Source organism: Limulus polyphemus, unplaced genomic scaffold (assembly GCF_000517525.1).
Source record: "Limulus polyphemus unplaced genomic scaffold, Limulus_polyphemus-2.1.2 Scaffold626, whole genome shotgun sequence".
Taxonomy (NCBI): Eukaryota; Metazoa; Arthropoda; class Merostomata; order Xiphosura; family Limulidae; genus Limulus; species Limulus polyphemus.
In genome coordinates, this window is record NW_013666236.1 from 85974 (window position 1) to 106034 (window position 20061).

The 20061-nt window shown below is 35.8% G+C and overlaps 1 protein-coding gene across 1 annotated transcript in view; it reads left to right on the plus strand.

Moving 5' to 3' along the window:
• The first annotated feature begins 527 nt into the window (after positions 1 to 527).
• Positions 528 to 20061, plus strand: part of LOC106459552 (low-density lipoprotein receptor-related protein 2-like) — a 248405-nt gene continuing 228871 nt past the window's right edge. The window contains exon 1 of the mRNA XM_022386057.1: positions 528 to 674. Coding sequence (XP_022241765.1) covers positions 584 to 674 — 91 coding nt within the window. The 5' untranslated portion in view covers positions 528 to 583. The remainder of the gene's footprint in view (positions 675 to 20061) is intronic.

The window sequence follows — 20061 nt, forward strand, 5'->3', positions numbered from 1 at the left end:
ATATATATATATATATATATATATACGAAATATATAGGAAAAAAAGGAATGATTAAATTAAAACAGCCTCCTAGTTGCTCAGCGATAAATATGAAGGTTTATAACGCTAAAATTTGGGTTTCGATACCGTAGTGGGTACAGCACAGATAGCTCATTGTGTTGCTCTGTGCTGAACAAAAACAAACAAAAGTTAACTAGAGTAGAAACAGCGTTATATATAAATCTTTGCTGATGACTGCGAAATTATTGTGTGTAGCAGAGATTTATCAGTTAGTGTAATAGTTAACTTAGTGTCAGAGCGTAGATAGAAATATATGTATTATATATTAATATCTACAGGTGTAATCCAACACCATACGATTTGACACGTAGACTTTCTACCTTTAGCGAACTGATAAAACTTTCCTATATACATGTTTCAGGGCCAGGTTGTGCGCAGTGCCCAGTGCGCATGTTGAATGTGGTTATTGCTGGAGTCTGTTGTGACCACTCATTCCGAACACGGCATTTTCTGGGAACAGCATCGCTTTCAGAGGAGGGATGGTGTGGTGATTTGTTCCTTACCAGACGATAGCTTAGAACTATGGATCTTTACTCATGGAGATATTTAACTGTCTTAATTTTTATAATATTCAGTTTGAAAAACTGTGTCCAATCCGAGTCGGCAGAAATCGGTGAGTAGTAATTTGAGTGGATTCATACATCAGCGTGTGTAGAATACAGTAGGATTGTAACAACGATCTAATAATAGTGAATATAGCGCAGATCTAGTCTACAGCTTGCAAGACCACTTCCAATGATAAAATACAAAATTCAGTTAACGTCACAAAAATATGTTTTCGAGTACATGCTGCTATACAAAAATGTCAGGACTATCTATCCAAATACAAAAATGTTCCCATAATATTCGAGAAATAATTCATATACTCGTCTTGAAGCTGTGAATTAAAAGGGTTAAATGGCAGATAAAGTGTTCTTGTTGAGGGTTTTATTTAGAGTTGCGTAGGTTCTACCGATAATTTCATTGAGCAGATTGATTATCAGCTTTATGATTCATCGCTAAGATATTAAGCCTTACATCTTAATCAGGAGTTTTATCTGTTGCTTCATGTATTTCTGCTCAGAATTATACAGTTGTAAGTATCATTTTCAAGTCTCTTGTTAATTAATCAATTGTAATAAGGTTTTGAACGCTAGCAACGAAACACGAAACTTGAAGAGGAATAATGTAACTAATTGTAGTTACTGATGAACTGGATACTAATAGACGGTCCGGCGTGGCCTGGGCTGGTGTTTAGGGTGCTCGACTCGCAATCTGAGGGTCGCGGGTTCGAATCCCCGTCACACCGAACATGCCCGCCCTTTCAGTCTTGGGGCGTTATAATGTGACGCTCAATCCCACTATTCGTTGGTAAAAGACTTGGCAGTTGGTGTTGGCTAGCTGCCTTTTTTTTAGTCTATCGGTGCTATATTGGGAACGGGCAGCACAGATAGTTCTCGTGCAAGTTTTGCGCGAAATTCAAAACAAACCAAACTTACTGATAGGATAGGTTCGGTTACAAGAAAGCGTGAAAAGGGTGCAAGTAGCCTAATAGTAATAGTATTTCACCTACTAGCGCATCGGGAGTTAAAAAAACACTAGAATAGTTCCCTATATTTATATACTTGTGAAATATTTTGTGTGCTGTATTCAAGTTTATTGTAAATACGTGCTTAAAATGGCCATTAAAATATTTCAATGCATTTGAATGCGAATTTTGTAAAAAAATATTGGACACTCATTAAAAGGAATTTAAAATGTATTCCCCACTTTTCAATGCAGACTGGGTGATAGTTATTGTTATTGGGTTAGGTATGGTTTAGTTATTGTGTAGAAAATCCTACCGAATGTCTGCTTCCCAAATAGGTAGAAGAGATACTGAATCTAGCCACTTTCTCCAAAAGTCACCCCTAAACTGTTTTATTTTGAATATTTGTATTTGCACAGCGACTTAACTATCGTGCAGCAGAGACCGCAATGCGGGGAATCAAGGAAAGCTGAACAATGTAGCAATTTTTTCTGTGCTTATATTTCGAGAGGAAAGAGCTAAAATCGTTATTACTCCACTGCTTGTGTTTGTTTGTAATTAAGCACAAAGCTACACAATAGGCTATCTGTGCTCTGCCCACTACGGGTATCGAAACTCTGATTCTAGCGTTGTAAATCCACAGACATGCCGCTGTGCTACTGGAGGGGGGGGGCACTGCTTGTGAAAAACGAATCTGTTAATTCTTTAGCCGGCTTCTTGCTAACATCAAAAACAAAATTTCACTATGGGTGATGTTTAATATAGAAAGCTTGTATTTCTATGGATTTATTTCTTAGTTGCACATTCCCATCAGTACTGGTAATAAACCGGATTCACACTAAATAAAAGTTAATAGCTTACGAACCTCTGACTGTAATTGGTGCACTAGTTTTGCCATTTAGAAAAAAATAATAATTTAGTAACAATTTAGATTATTACTAAGAATTTTGAAGTTGAAGCACTTAGTAGTTACACGATGAAAATGATTGTGAAATATTTTGTGTCATTCCAAATATTATTATGCAATTCTTGTCATACAAAGAACTGACCATTTTTATGTAAAACAGTTAACGTTTTTTAAGTTAAACTGTGTGTACAGAGACTAAAACCGGAATGACTAGTTGATAAGGGTTATTTCTAGGTTAAACTTTAAACACGATCATGGTAATGATAATTATTGCATAGCATAAGAGCTGTGTATTGGGAACAGGGCACGGAACCGAGATGTCTGGCGAGGGTGAGTCGCCCGTTGGATAGGCTTCGATGGTTCAGTGGTGTTTTAGAACTTCCCAGCGCTGGCTTATTTCACCACCGACGAGCACTTGCCATTCAGGTTTGTCGAGCGATGAGCAGCGACCCACCCCGTGTCAGCCTCTACCTGGTACGTGTCTATTTTGGGGGAAAGGGGAGAACCAAGGGTTGAAACCGATAACCGGCTTGTGAAAGTTTCGTGAAGGCGTGGCAGGAAAGAGATGTTGAAGAACAAAACAAAAGCTTGATACCCTTTTGCATTGTATACGTATTCTACAAGCAGATTTAACGTCGTCACACTGTTATCAGTATTTTCTGGGCATTATCCGCACCCAACGTTGTTGTATAATAAGGACTGGTATTATGATTATATCAAAATAGTTTGAGATTTGAAAGATTAATGAGCATATTATCACAAAGACGTCATGATTTTCGTTAACACAGTTAGTCCTTTCGCCTGTTAAGATAAATTCAAACCCATAAAAATTAGCTTACTAAGGTAATGGTTTGTTTTGAATTTCGCGCATAAATGCACGAGGGCTATCTGCGCTAGCCATTCCTAATTTAGTAGTGATGAACTAGAGGGAAGGCAGCTAGTCAACACGACCCACCGCCAACTCTTGGGCTACTCTTTTTTACAAATGAAAAGTAGGATTGATCGTCACAATATAACGCCCCCACGGCTGAAAGAGCGAGTACGTTCGTCGAGAGGGATTCGAACCCGCAGTTTGCGAGACGAGTGCCTTAGCCACTATGCCCTACTAAGGCTATGACACGAGATTCTTTTAAATTAGCGCTACACGTCCATTTTGTTTTCTTTTTTACAGATTGTATACTGTAGATTTCTGGCTCAGCTTGTGGAAAGCTCGAAGTAAATAGCAAAGGTATTATTATTTATCAATAATTTTTGATCAAAGTAAGATACCAACATAGATCCGAACTAAAAATTAACCCGGTGAGTAACTTAGCTAATTAACATACCAATCTAACTAGAAGAATGCAGTGTCAAAAAATATAATGAATAGAATGCATTGATCCACCAGTTGTGTAATCTATCTGTTAGCCATATTTTCGGCTGTAGTCCCATTAATACCTCTCAAGATTCGGTCAGCTGAGGAGAGTCTATTTGCTCGTAAATTCATATACTAAGCTAACAACGTGAATAATTTTCATAATGAAATATGGATATGAAATAAAGAAACAGTGATATCAATGAAATTGTATTATGTAAATTAAACATTGAACCAATGCTATTAATGAAACTTGCATTAAATAAAGATCGGGATATGATTTTTTAACCCTGTCTCGCAAATACTATCTTTGTCATTCACAATTTTTCCGTCAGTCTACACACGAATAGGTTTAGTGTTTGAAAGTGCAACTTCACCATAATTATCTATGACTGTTTACGTAATGTGTGAAAGGAATATTGCATAGTCATATACGTGCGTTATGACAGGCGACGTTTGATGTATCCATTTGGGTTTGTGGAAGAACTACAGGTTGGGCGAAAAAGTATGAGCACCCCTACTTCAAATAAAGATAGTGTACATGAAAATATATATATATATTATTGCATATTGACATATGTACGTGTCTCATATTGAGACAAACTAACAAAAGGTTCGATTAATGATCCAAAATATCTGTCTGTTGGCCTTCAATTTCATGACATAGGATGATACGTCTCCATGTACAATGTGACGTCCTCCTTAGCATATTAGGGGTGACCTTAGCGAAACGTTCAACAATTTTATATTTTAAAGCATCAGTATTTTTATTATAAAAAATAAAACTATCTGTCTGGGGGGGGGGGGATTTTGTAATGCACTTTTATAGTCGCAATACCCAGTTGTCGCCTATACATGTTATGATATCATCGTTCTTGTTCATGAAAATAGGTCCTGGATATATTAATTAATCTACTATGTAAAGCAAAGTGTGTGTCTGGGTAAAAAATACACGGTCGTATCTATCTTTTCATATCTGTTCCTTATACGTTTCCACATTTCTTCATCAACGAGTACCAAACTTGACATAGTAATACAGGATGACATACGGAAGGTCATGAGGGGTCATGAAGGTCAGTATGTCTTTCTTTTCAGTACTGGTACCTTTATGTATTTGTATTACACTTTTAATGTTTATTATGTTAAGAAAAAAAGTAGAAGCACAATTTTTTTATCCTTACAAACGAGCTGTTATTTCACCTGTCCAATGGACGAGTACTCCAGTTAGTATATGAATATAATATCGCTATTCTTCTTCTTTAAAATAGGTCCTTGATGTATTAATACATGATTAAAATACCGATATTCTTGTTTATTAAAATTACTGAAATTGATATTATCATTTATACCTGAAGGAGTAGAGATTTGGTTAGTTAGACATCTGGTAACAAACACGACAAGGACTAAATCCATCTTGCGTGTAATATTACTTCATGTGAGGTTTACATTCGACAGGTGGCAAGAGATAATTTGTATGTATAGCCTCAAGCAGTTACGCAAGTGCAAATATATATATATATTTGCGTTACGCTCAAGTGTGCTACATCATAAGATGCATATTACAATGTACAAAAAACAATTATATTTAACTTCAATTCGTTTTATATAGTCAGAACACGCATATATTTCTGTAGAATGATTTGCATGTTTGCTGGTGAAAAAGATTGATTACATTTACCTTCTGTTTTTCATTCACATCCTGATTGTTCTGTCAACATCTTAAAACCTGAACTGGTTAGTTTAGATGTAAGTAATTGTATTGACGAAACAACTGTCACAATATCTTCATGATTACTTATAATTTCATAAAAATCCTACATTTAGTTCTAGAGAACGAAAAATGGCTGCTTCGTAAATTGGTTCGAATAAACTCGTTTTCATTTTAGTTTAACTTGTCTTGTCGTATATTGTTAATACTTCACTATTTATCGTAACATACAAAGCAGTGAGTAACAGAAGAAATTTAACTTGACCTCACCCTAGTATCAGCAGTTGACTGTTCCCTTTTAACTCACCAATCAGTAAGGTGTTAAATAACATACCAGAATTACCTTGACTCCACCCTAGTATCAGCAGTTGACTGTTCACTTTTAACTCACCAATCAGTAAGGTGTTAAATAACAGACAAAACTTACCTTGACCTCACCCTAGTATCAGCAATTAACTGTTCACTTTTAACCTATCAAGTCAGTAAGGTGCTAAGTAACAGACGAGACTTACCTTGACCTCACCCTAGTTCAGCAGTTAACTGTTCACTTTTAACTCACCAATCAGTAAGGTGTTAAGTAACAGCCGAGAATTACCTTGACCTCACCCTAGTATCAGCAGTTGACTGTTCACTTTGAACTCACCAATCAGTAAGGTGTTGAGTAACAGCTAAGGTTTACTTTGATTTTTCCCTAGAGTGTCACTGGTTCATTATGTACTCTGACCTCTCCGAGGACTAAGGCATTAAGTAACAGTTGAGGTTTACTTTGACTTACTAGAGTGTCACCAGTTCATTATGTACTCTGACTTTTCCAGGAACTCAGGTGTTAAGTAACAGTTAAGGTTAACCTTGGCTTCTTCCCTATGTATCAACAGTTCATTACGAACTCTGACTTCTCCAGGGAGTAAAGTGTTAAGTAATAGATGACGTTTACCTTGACTTCTCATTAAAATGTCAACAGTTCATTGTGTACTCTGACCTTTCCAAGGAATAAGGTATTAAGTGACCGGAGTTCACGTGATAGTAGCAAGAAGTAGTTTGTACGTAGCTGTGAGATACTTTGATATGTAGGAAGATGTGGTTCTCTTAAAAATGAGTTGAAATAATCCAACCTGGGGATTTGGTATTAGGAGCAACGATGAATAAACTTCGCCATTTTTATTTGTTACTTTTTCAATATAACTTACTTCTTTTCAGAAATAATACCTTAAAAAGTCAAAATACTCAAATAGAACCACAATTCACATATATTTTTTTTAGAGTCATTAAATATGATAAAACTATTGTTTATAATAATCTTTCTTGCATGTGCAAAAGTCTACTTTTGTACATAACAATACCATTTCCGGACAGAATACAAACGTATACCATTTTGTTTCTGTTGACCCGATTGATCTGAAAATGGTGTCAAAAAATTAATGTTATCCGTGTATTTCACTGAAATGCTACTTTGGTACTAGCTTTTACACCTAGTTAAAGTCACTGATCTTTCAGTCCTCCTTTCTAAATTGGCAGTGTGTGCTTCTTTTAACTCGGTCAAAGTGTTAGTGTAATTTACAGAATGTGTTTGCACGAAACAGTGTGTGTGTGTGTATGTGGGGGAAATTTTCATTCAGTAGAAAATTTCACCATTTTGTATAGCATGGTGTGGATTTCACAATATGAAAACTAGATTTTGTATTGACCTAAAATAGACCTAACTTTTGCTATACACCTGTATGGTCATGTATAAAGCCCTGTCAAATGTTTATTGTGTTTAATCTATGGCGTAAGTTTAAAAGTTTGTTGTGTTGTGATAACAAGCATAGATGTGTGAAAAATACAGCGAACACAAGTAGAGGTTCGAACTTTGGTCGTTGCATTTCACAAACGTTGTGTGTGGCAGAAGCATAATCGTGAAAAATGACTCGGCAAGGCAATCTGAGGGTCGCGGGTACGAATCCCCGTCCGACAAAACATGCTCGCTCTTTCAGTCATGGGGGGCATTATAAATTGACGGTCAATCTCACTATTCGTTGGTAAAAGAGTAGCCCAAGAGTTGTCGGTGGGTGGTAATGACTAGCTGTCTTCCCTCTAGTCTTTCACTGCTAAATTAGGTACGACTAGCGCAGATAGCCCTCGTGTAGCTTTGCGTGAAATTCAAACCAAACCACAGTTAAAATAAATTGTTTTATTTAAAGTTGTAAAAAATCCAAACTAAATTGTTTGACCGTTCGCGATCATGTTTCATAAGGTAATTAAGAAAAGATGTGTGTGTGAAATGAGGGTTTCAAGTGTAGATTAAGTGAAGTAAGAAACAAAGAAAACGTTTAGACTCTAAAAAACTGTCCAGTTAATATCTCTCTCATTGTGCATGGGTGATTGGATTTCTAAGTTAACTGGTGGACAGAGCATCTTTGAGATGAAAACCTGGGATAAAACCTGAAATATGGAGGTACTGTTAAAGGCTTTTCAATTAAAGCAAAACGTTGCTTTCCAAAGCTTTATTAGGATCGTTAGGAAATGGCCATGCCCTGTAACTTTTCTTTCCTATAGGTTAACTTAAAAGATTTACTCAAGTAGGCTTAAGCTCATTTTTTCACAAACTTCCGTTTATCATTTGCACTGCACAAATTGCAAATGAAAATGTTCAACTCATTAAAATTAATTTAATTATTTAACGTACATAAATATGTGTGTGTAAGTTGTGCTTCTTGATAAGTAATGTATTCAATACTAAAATTCTAGCCCCCACCTCCAGTGGCTCAGAGGTATGTGTGCAGACTTACGATGCTAAAATTCGTGTTTCGATATCCGTGGTCGACAGAGCACAGATAGACTTTTGTGCTTAACAGCAGCCAAAACAAAAATTCTAAATTTTGAGTTCGCACCAGAATTCTTCAAGCAAGTAGAATATTCTGTTTTTGGAATAAAATGTTTATTGTAGTCTTTCATCCGATCGAATGGAAGATAGATCCTTTTGGAAGCTATTTTATTTTGATTACTGACAGCTGCCAGAAACTGGAAGTAGTTATGTAAGGTCTGTTCTGAGTTCTGAAGCCTATGGATACTCATTAAAAATACACGATATTCGTTAAACGACATGAAGGTCTCCAAAGCATATTTATTTCAAACTTTAATTCCTTCAAGTGAAATCGTGATGAGGAAACTTTTCAAGTGACACCCCTTTACTTACATTAGTAGTTAGTGTAAGTTTACTAAGTACTTGTTTATGGTACGGAAAATTCTAAATTTGATGACTTGCTATAGCACCGCCACTTTTACATATTTGACTTAGATAGCAACTGTAATTCATATATTTATATTAATTTTCTGGGGCCATGCCCCCTAGATTGAGCTACCTTTGGCAGCACGGAAGCTGCTAAAAACAGCTTTTTATACTTTCAATCTCTCATTGTAAAATTTGTATGTCAGAAAAATATCCACACTTTGCAACTCCTTCCTATATCACCGAAACGTCAGTGCTTCTGTAACCTAATCCTTAAGTTATTCGGTATTTGTTATCAATCAAGAAAATGTCTGTTGAATGTTATTTGTGCATTAGGCCTACAACTTAAGTCAAAATAAACGTAGCCTGTTGTGATCATTATTGAAAGAAAACATTTAAGTCGGTATCGTCACGTGGACTGGATTTGTCACTATTTTTACCAAACAATTCAAACAAACTCGCTCAACGACACACAACAGCAATATGAAGTGGGTATGGAGAAACCTACGTATCGGATCTACGTAGAGTTTGAATGTAAATTAAAACATGGATTATTTCTTTAGTTTTTGTTTACTTCTCACGATATGCATATATCATATATACATACCTATTTACTGTTAAAATTATTTAGTTAACTGTAATAACGTATCCTGGTTTGAATTTAGGCAAAGCTACACGAAAGCTATCTGCGCTAGCCGTCCCTAATTTAGCAGTGAAAGACTAGAGGGAAGGCAGCTAGTCATCACCACCCACCGCCAACTCTTGGGCTACTCTTTTACCAACGAATAGTGGGATTGACCATCACTTTATAACGCCCCCACGGCTGAAAGAGCAAACATGTTTGGTGGGACGAGGATTGAAACCTGCGACCCTCAGATTGCGAGTCGAGCGCCCCCTAAACACCTAGCCATGCCGGGCCCAGTAATAACGTCAGCTATACTTCAACTCATACTCTCAGTATTTTTTATAATGTATAAAAGAACAAGCTAGGCTTAGTTTGCTTTACAGGTATTGGCCCCAAACAAATATTTTTGAGAACCATATTACTTTCACGTTAGTTAATTTAGGTCCCTCGGCAAGTAAGTTTACGGAGTTTTAGCGGCAAAATCCGGGGCTCGATTCCCCGCGGTGAACATAGCACAATTTTTGTGGCTTTGTGTTAAAAACGTAAAATAACAACATTGTTGATTTATAGTTTTTAAACACATAAAAGTGGCAGGCATTCTTATTCTTCAACACACAGATGTCACTCTTGTGACATCCTATTCGTTATTGATGGCCTTACATCTATCACACTGTATTTCAGACGAATATTGTATGCACGTCTTGATGAAAATATTATTTGGGCTGTACGAATAGAAATAGACATTTACTATGTTTCGTTACTTTACTGACTTCCAAAAATGCACAGATGATTATACATGCATTTGTTTTTCTGTATTACAAAGTGACGAAAATTCATTGTTATTATAAATGGTTATTGCGAAGGAAGGCACCAAAACGATAAGTTTCTAAATAGTAGCATAGAATGAAACTTTCGTTTCAAATGCATTTTTACTAATGAGGGTGATAAACATATTGAAGCAAAATATAAGGCAGCCGTGAACGTTTTGAATCGCACAAGGACGCAAAGACTCGTTATTAAACTATGCCCCTGGAACTAATAGAATATAGATTTATAGGCCTTATTGATGTAAACGGGGGGATTGTTCTAAGAATTCTTATATGACTTAAGAAACTTCATAAACGATTTAAAAATCATAAAGGAAAGTGGATAACAAGAACAATTTATATTTCCACAAGCCCTGGACAAACAATGAATGGAGATAACTATGGATGAACAATTTGTATTTCACAAGCTCTGGTTAAACTATGGAAGAACAATTTGTATTTCCACAAGCCCTGAATAAACTATGAATGGAGAAAACTATGGATGAACAATTTGTATTTCCACAAGCCCTGAATAAACTATGAATGGAGAAAACTATGGAAGAACAATTTGTATTTCCACAAGCCCTGGACAAACTATGAATGGAGATAACTATGGATGAACAATTTGTATTTCACAAGCCCTGGACAAACTACGAATGGAGATAACTATGGATGAACAATTTGTATTTCCACAAGCCCTGAATAAACTATGAATGGAGAAAACTATGGATGAACAATTTGTATTTCCACAAGCCCTGAATAAACTATGAATGGAGAAAACTATGGATGAACAATTTGTATTTCCACAAGCCCTGAATAAACTATGAATGGAGAAAATTATGGATGAACAACTTGTATTTCCACAAGCCCTGAATAAACTATGAATGGAGAAATCTATGGATGAACAATTTATATTTCCATTAGTCCTAGATAAACAGCAAGGGATTTACAGCGTATGTTAAAACCAATATTTTATAACTTACTAATCCAATATTTACAACTTACATATATGAAAAACATTGAAACACAACTATTAAAAACTGTAAAAACGCTCCATACTTTTGCAAACTTGTAGTTAAGATTTTATTCGCAAGTCTTACGTCGCTGTTGGTTGAAAATGTGATGTACAACCGGTTTTCTTAAAACATAAACAGTACACGAGAGCAGAGGCCAGGGACGGTGTCAGCCTCATCCCCCTCAGAGGGATGAGGTAGGCTACATAAAAAATTGAAGGGGTTGCACTCTACATCCTGTCGAGACACACACTGTAGTATTTAGGAAGTGAACCAGCTTTAACAGTAAGTACTGTTCGTTGGGTGCGGAGGCTACACGGGATACTAAGGCACATTTTGGAGTATATTCAACCTCAACCCCCGTTACCACTGACCCTGACATAAACATCTATAACTTGAGCAATCAAGTGTAGAAGTCGATGTTTATCTGTGTAGAACACTGAGAACATTTTCATGACTTTGTTCTCTTCTATATCACAGTTTCTTAAACTTCCCGTTTTCCCATTAACTTACACTTTAATTAAATTTAAACCATGTGAGGTGAAGTGATGGAGAGGAAGTAGCTGTTCCGAGATACTGGTGTCTTTCAGCGTGAATAACCAGCTTGTACCACAGCTGTGTTGCTAACAAAAAAGAAGTTCAAGCCGCATGACTAATGCTGGCCCAATAAACTAAAACTGAATTACCTCATTCTCTGAACTTTCTTCCAAGTGTTCGAGGCTTTCCTGCTTTAATGTGAAGCCAAGTAATTACAGGAACGAGTAGAACATGTGCTGTTTTCAAAACCTCCTCGAGAGAACCCGCCATTTTCATTAACCTTACACCACTTTAGTGTATAGGGAATTTACTGACAGAATTTTGTGATTTTTAAGATATCCAATAACACCTCGTGCTTTCGAAACATGGTATGTTTCTAAAAATATACTTTTGCACTGAAAATACCCTATTTAGCTTTTAATTATAGGTCAGTGTACGTTTGCAAATTTGGTTGTTTGGAATTTTACTGGATTCATTAAGAACCACGTTTGGTCAAATGAGTATAGAATTACTTGTAAACAAGCAATTTATCATTTTGCAAATAGTGTAAGTTTTAAATACAAGCTTACGTCAGCGGTAAGTTTACGGACATACAATTCTAAAATCCTGGTTTGATTTCCTACAATGAGCATCACAAACAGCCAATTGTGTTTTGCGTTAAAACAAGAACAATAATAGCAAAAAATATTGTTAGTTCCTAAATAAATCTTATTCATTTTAAGAGGCTTAGCACGGCCTAGTAGCTGAGGCGCTCGATAAGTAATCTGTGTGTCACAGGATAAAACCCCCTTCACCGAATATTTTCGACTTTTCAGTCGTGGGGTCATTATAATGTGACGGTTAATCCCGTTATTCCACGGTAAAGAGTGGTCCAAGAGTTGGCGGTGGGTGGTGTTGACTAGTTGCCTTCCCTCTAGTCTATCAGTTAAATTAAATACCCTTAGTGCAAATAGCCTTTTAGTAGCTTTGCGCGAAATTTGTATTAAAATAGTTTATGCAAGGCCTTGGATCAGCCACCGCGAATAATTTTCTGATTCGTTCATTAAACACATCTGGATTATGTTCTGGTATCCCAATTTTCCTTCATTGCATACATCTGTTCCATGATGGCGAGAGTCCTGGTTTAGCTGTGAGTATTATTTGTGTTTATTGGCGTACATTGTACCAACCAGTTCTAGAAGAACTGATGCAACATATGTTTCTTCGAATTGAGTTGTAATAAACCAGTTGTCATATCCTTCTTCAGCTTGTGCAAGCATTCGCCAAGCTGGTTCAGTTCAAGGCAATCGAGTAATGCATGATAACTTTGTGTGAATGTTTGGAAATTCCCTTGTATTCCCAATAAATAAATAACCAAAAAACATTAGTTGTACAGTAATAATAATGTCACTTACAAATCACTGTGCATGAAAAATGACACTAAGGTTTTAATTGTGAAATAGAATAAAAAGTAGTGATGAAAAACTCGCCAAATTAAAATAACTTTATTGATAAAACAAGAAAACGACGTTTCGGGCAACAGTCCTTCATCATGTTACCAGTAACGATGAAACTGTTAATATAAGAGTGAAGTTGAAAGAACAAATAATACAAGGCTCGAGAACATATAACAAGTAACATATAAAAAATGATAAATAAATGAAATAATAATAATAATAAAAGTATAAAATTGTATAAATAAATTATTTTATTACTTGAACTCAGGTTTTAACGTTTGTTTGTTCTTTTAATAAACTTTGAAAATAGTTTGTTTGTAATTAAGCACAAAGCTACACCACGGGTATCGAAACCTGGATTCTAGCGTTGGAAGTCCGCAGACATACCGCTTTGCTACTGGGGGCGCTTTGAAAATAGCAAGGGAGCGCTAATGATTTTGAGACCTATGTTTAGAATGTCCGGGATAAATCCTGAATAAGATATATATATATTGCAACAATTTTCCGCATTGAAGACTGTGTATCATTTTGTTTAATCAACATTTTCTTGATATGCCTTTCTCCTTTTTTTTCCGGTACTTTTTAGATATTTATGATATAACGTAGATAATTATTTTTATCTGAAAATTATTATTTCTTGCTTTACGTATTTGAATATTCAAATACTCATCTTTTTACTTTAAGACGAGGCCCGGCATGGCCAGGTGGTTAGGGCGCTTGAATCCCCGTCCCACCAGACATGCTCGCCCTTTCAGCCGTGGAGGCAATATAATGTGACTGTCAATCCCACTATTTGTTGGTGAAAGAGTATCCCAAGAGTTGGCGGTTGGTGTTGATAACTAGCTGCCTTTAGTCTTTCACTGCTAAATTAGGGATGGATAATGCAGATAGCCCTCGTGTAGCATTGCGCGAAATTCAAAAACAAAAAAACTTATACTTATGCCACGTTCAACAACCTATTTTGTTCGAAATCTGAAATAAACATAGAAATTTAAAACTAAGAGATTCAAACTGTTATTCTGTAAAATAAATATTCAGTTTAAAACACTTTACCTTTTACACATCTCTAAAAAGTCCTTTTTTTGTTGTAGGTAGAAGTTAAAATAGCTTTGCTGAACTGTACTAATTTTATCGCTATTGTATTTCGAAACGAATAGTTATTAAATTGAAAAGTTTTCATAAAAGAACGCACCCCAATTATCCTAACTGTTGTGCGCGTTCGCAAGTTATTGACAATGTAAGTTAACTTTGATAGTTAACCTCAGGCTCTTCCTGTATATGCTTAAATTTCCATACCTAATTACTAGCACGTGCACAGAATATGCTAAAATGGTTGATAACCGCAACGTTGTTTCAAGTATTGTTAGTTGATTCCAAGAAGCTGCTGTTGTCTTATTAGTTCAAAGCTACACAATGGGCTATCTTACGGTCTGACCACCACAATGAATCGAACCCCGGATTCCAAGTAATTGTTGTTGTTTTTTTCATTAATATCGACTTCTTTAGAAGTTATTCGTGGAATTATTTAAGACCTAGCTAACTTTGTTGAGAATTTTTTCTTTTTTTGAATTTGAAGTATATCCAGTTCTTCACGTGGAAACTAGCGGCTGTAAAATCTTTCCAAAATTATATATAAAGGTATGACATTTAACAGGTTTTCCTTTTTTATCCTTGCCAGGCAACAATCGAAATAACTACAACCAAATATTTTATATTGAAGATACACAAACCTGCTCTTTTATTGATCTCCCGTATAATTATTTATTGATACTTTATTACGTATACTGTTGTGTAAAGAAGAAACTGGCTTTTATCGTTTTCCCTGATGTGTTTACTCGTAGCATGCATTCCCCGGAAGTCCTAAAAACGAGGGGCTTTGGGTACTAGATATTTTATTCTATGAAAAAGAAGTAATCAGAGAAAGCAACAGAAAATTGATATTGATAGTTTTCAGGCATTAATGTAGCTCCCTTTTCCATTTCGTTCATGATTTCCTGAGAAGGCTGTTTCATATCTTCTTTTCTAGTGAAAAAAAATGACTGTTACTCCCCCCCTCTCTCTCCAAATAAAAATAACAGCAAAATTGTACGTATTTGAATCTGTAAGGTTTTTTTACTTCTCACTTTTTTCCGTTCCCTCTCCACTACGCAATGCGTTATTACCTGTGCACTTTTTTTACAGGCTTATTTACTACAGTACACCTTATGGACTAACTTTTAAGAGTTATAATTTTTAATCGATTAAATGTATGATAAACAATTTTAAAAGCGTGCCCTAAATAGGTAATCACCTGATTCGAACACCAACATAGTGGATATTTCTTTGATGTCCTCTTTCTTCACTCAACCTTCAGAAATAAACATTTCTTCAAACAAACAACCAAACGCCAACTTGTTGGCAGTAAAAATATGAGTTGTTTTTTTTTAATGTAGAACGAAGGCTCTATATGCAAGTGTCCAGAAGAACATGTTGTTCATGTTTTGTTTTGTACCATATGAAAACACGCGTCGTCTTGTACAGTATAATGTGGCTGAATATGCAAAGATTAACCGTTATCACCAACCCAAATCTCAGTTCATTTCAATGTATTATGGACCTGTTGTTGCGGCAATGATGTCCAAACAAGAAATTCTGGAGCTTAACAAAACTCTCGTTCCCTGGTAATTGTGTTATCAGCAGAAGTTTTATCAACAGACGGCTAACCTATAATCCCACTAACATTGTTTCAGTGCATGACTCGCAAGAATTTTTTTTTTTCTTATAAACAATTTGAAGTATTTCGTCCATGGTAGTACAAAATGGTCAGGGGTTTGAACGCGCTGATACCTTATGTGGATTAACAAAATCCACATTTGTCATATACTAAATACACAAGGATCACTGAAATAAACGAGCAATAGTTTTGTTTTTCATGTTCATGAATCAGCTGTCTAATGATAGATAAGACAGACACTGACGGTACGGATGTAATAATTCAAAACCGTGTGTTTTATGTTTTATTGTTCATAAAAAAAAACAAAAAAACATTAAACAGTGTGCCCTCTTTCTGATGCTAGATTTGGGCAGAACATAAGTACGAACGTAGTGTGTTGCTCGTCAATAAATCATACAAGTGTGTAAGTATTGAACTGGTTAAGTAGTATACATGTATACTGCACAAAACAAAGGATATTCGGAATTTGAAATATTACAACTATGAAAAGCAAAACCAACTGTTACAAAATAATGTCAGTGTATTTGAACAAGGTACTTCACCCAGATTGTTTGCTGGTACCCAGGTGTATGATGGGTACCAGCTGTTAGCTGGGGGGTTTAACCTGCGATGGGTTGGCATCCCGTTCAGAAGGAAAGTGTTACAATTCTCATCCGCTTGTGCCAATTTATCCGAAGTTCAGCACCAGATCCTGTGTATCATCTCGGCATGGGAAGGATTTGACGTTTTGACCTCCTCAGTTCATGTTTATGCAAATTAAGTACGTGATGTTATATCATGTTATCTGAAAGGCTACGTTCGTGAATGAACATTTGGTACAGATGGCTTTACGTCTTTGCAGTGTTCATATTATTTCACTTCAATGTGGAGTATGGTCACCATGAACATCAAGGGTAACATGGAATCTTAAATTCAGAAAAAGGCAGGCAACGCAGTTATACAGCACGCTATAAGAATATATAAATAATGTGTGCGTAATCTTCATTTTAAAGGATCCGCAATGCCGGCATGACTTTATCTAAACACTTTCCATTTGTTATTATTTTATTCACAGAATCAACAATATATTTTGAAATGGTATACTTCCTCTGTTGGAGTCTGCTTTGTCCACTTACATAATGTATGCAACATTTCATTTCTGAAGCCATTGTTTAGTTGTTCTATGTTTGTCGGCGTCATTCTTTTCGTGATGGAAACGTAATTGTTATTGTCGTGAGCAAAGTAGGGCTTCAAGATATTGTTAATGTATTCATGTGTACACCAAATGCACGTACCTGTGACTATTATGTCAATTGTGGCTTTCTCGATGTAGATATGCTTATTATCAACAACGAGGATAACTATATTCTGAACAGCTTCTGTGCAAGTTGCCGTGTTCGATTCGAAATGAAAGCTTTTCTTAGATAGGAGTTGGAACCGACGTATTTTAACACAATATTATTCAGACGTGTCGTGTTGTTACTTCTGCTTGCTTGTGCATTTGAAGTGGCATCACTGACCTGGTTCATCCTAAATAGTACCAGACATCCCTATCTTTAGCCTTTTGAACAGCAGTATGAATCATGTATTCAGGATGTGTGGTTGTGGCAACTCAATGGAATTAGTTTTTGTTAATCATTGATATTGTGAAAGTTATTATTACTTAAATTATTATTATCAAAGTGATAGCCGCAACAGGGTACTCTTTTAAACCGTGTTGCGTCAAAATGTCATTTAGACAGCGTGTGCTGTAAATACTTAATCAGCCACGTGCCTCTTACAGCACCCGCACCTAGGCGGTATGATAATGTCGGTTTTATAAACGAGGACATCTGTGCACTTTCACTGTCTCTTTTATTACCCCCCCCCTAAAATTGTGGAAGTTAGTTGTTTTGGATACTTACAGTTTGATGCATCTTAGAGGTAATATGAAGGGACAAGGTAATTACAAATTCAAACTTTTCTTTATTATACCTGTCCTCCTGATTTTGCTCTTTGTACTCTTGTAAATAGCCAGTCTACATGATATCTCTTAACAATGTCTGCCCTGTTTTCCCATGTGTCACACCGTGTCTTCGTTCGTACATTTGTCCAAAATTACACTGTGTTGTTTAAAGTCCTCAGTGGCTCCGCGATAGGTGTGAAGACTTTTAACGCTGAGAACAGGGTTTCGATACCCGTAATAGGCACAACACAGATAGCCCTTTGTGAGCTTAATAGCAAAACAAACAAATGAATTTATTTAAAATAAATTTCGGTTTAATATGCTGAGTTTAAATTCTTTACTTTATTCTGTATTTGTCCACCTTTTTTATTTCCGTTCTCAGCTCAGCTAAAGCGTAATTACGCCTGTCCCGTTTTCCAGCTCTCCATAAATCCATTCCCTTCACCAACACTGTGGTATGTTCATACCAATATTAGGATCTCACATCTATCAGAGAGAGTTAGCTGTGCAGAAGGATTCCCCTAGTACCAGGGATGTTACTCCAGGGCCGCAGTTCACCCACAGTGAGTCACTGTTTCAATAACATGAAAAAAATATGTTATCGCCCTTGTGATAGTAGGGTGGTTGAAGCCCTCTCCGGGGGTAAATACTTCTGAAGGTAATACAAAATCAAACCCTTTATAGGGGAGGTATGCACCTACTTAACCTGGATAAACTTATCTTCTGACATGTATCACAATTTCCACGTGCGTTTTGCTCTATTGAAGCAGAGAATTGAAACTTATCACAAATTAACGTCTCTATTTGCACTACATTCGTTGCAAATATCAGTTCCATACATTATGTTCGTTGCCAATATCAGTTCTATACTCCACAGACGATCATTCCATGTTCTCTTCCCTGTATTTGTTGTGACAAGGTACAATTTTTGAGCATATTACCACCAAAGTGACGCGTACAACTTTTTTTTCTATTGTTTATTACGTAAAAAATTTCAAGACCCGTACTGCCGTTGAAAACATATTTCTACCCAATTTTATTGTTATATAATGTTAGCCGTTTTATATCTTCCATTAGTTAGGATTTATAAACATGTTTGATGAGGTTGAGTGTTTAATTATTACGGTTTAATTTAACGTATCATTATAAAAAGTTTCTACATAGTAGTGCTAGTAGTCTACAGTAGTAGTTTTAGTCATAGTATTCAAAGAGAAAATCCCGTTAATATGAATTAATAACATCCAAACTTCTTCCACAGTCAACACCTGCACTTTTCAAGCTAGACAACGTACAGTGTGCCACTTTCATGTCATGAATAAATTTTGTGTCGTGTAAATCAGTCTCCTAAGTTACATAGAATGCAATATGTAATGCGTTAATATTTTTACTGTTTAATTTGCATTAAATGTCGTATAAAATGTTAGGATTATTCAAATTTTACTGTGTTAGCGGTGAATGCTAATGTTATGAAACATATAAGTTTTGAAACAAGTCCTTTAATTCAACGATATTACACCAGTTAGTTATTTTGAGATTTTCTTAAAAAGTGGACTCTAATAACAGGGTTCAAATTACTCTAGTTTTCAGAGTTGCAATGGAATATATTCCACTCTCGAAGAAGAAGAATTCAAGGAATATAATCTCGCTCGTCTAACGATATGGCATCGTAGAGTTTAAAGCCTTCAATTCTTAATTTGGTACAGCGTAACCAAGGATATATTAGTTCATACCCAAATAAACACATACAGTGATAAAAACAAAAACCGAGACTTTCAAAGCTCAACAACAAGTCGAAGAAATAAGTTAGAAAAGACAAACCAGCTGGAGTTAGATCCAAGGTCGTTGTTCGTTTTTTTTCAGAAATCAAACCGGTTTCTTGTTCGTGTTCCCCTTTTCAAAAACTAAAAATAAATCAATTCGTTTTCGCTATTCAAAAAGAAAAACAAACTGGTTTTTTGTTCGTTTTCTTTATTCAATAGCTGAAAAAAAAAACAACAACAGGCAATTAAAAACAAACTGGTTTATTGTTCAAGTTCCCTTATTGAAAAATTAAAAACAAAAAGAATCGGTTCGTTTAACGTTATTCAGCAGCTGCATAATGATTTGGTTCCTTGTTCATATTCCTTTTTCAAAAACTGAAAATAAATCAGTTCGTTTTCGTTATTCAAAAAATGAATCCTCCCAGTGGCACAGCGGTATGTATGCGAATTTACAACGCTAAAAACCGGGTTTCGATACCCGTGGTGGGCAGAGCACAGATAG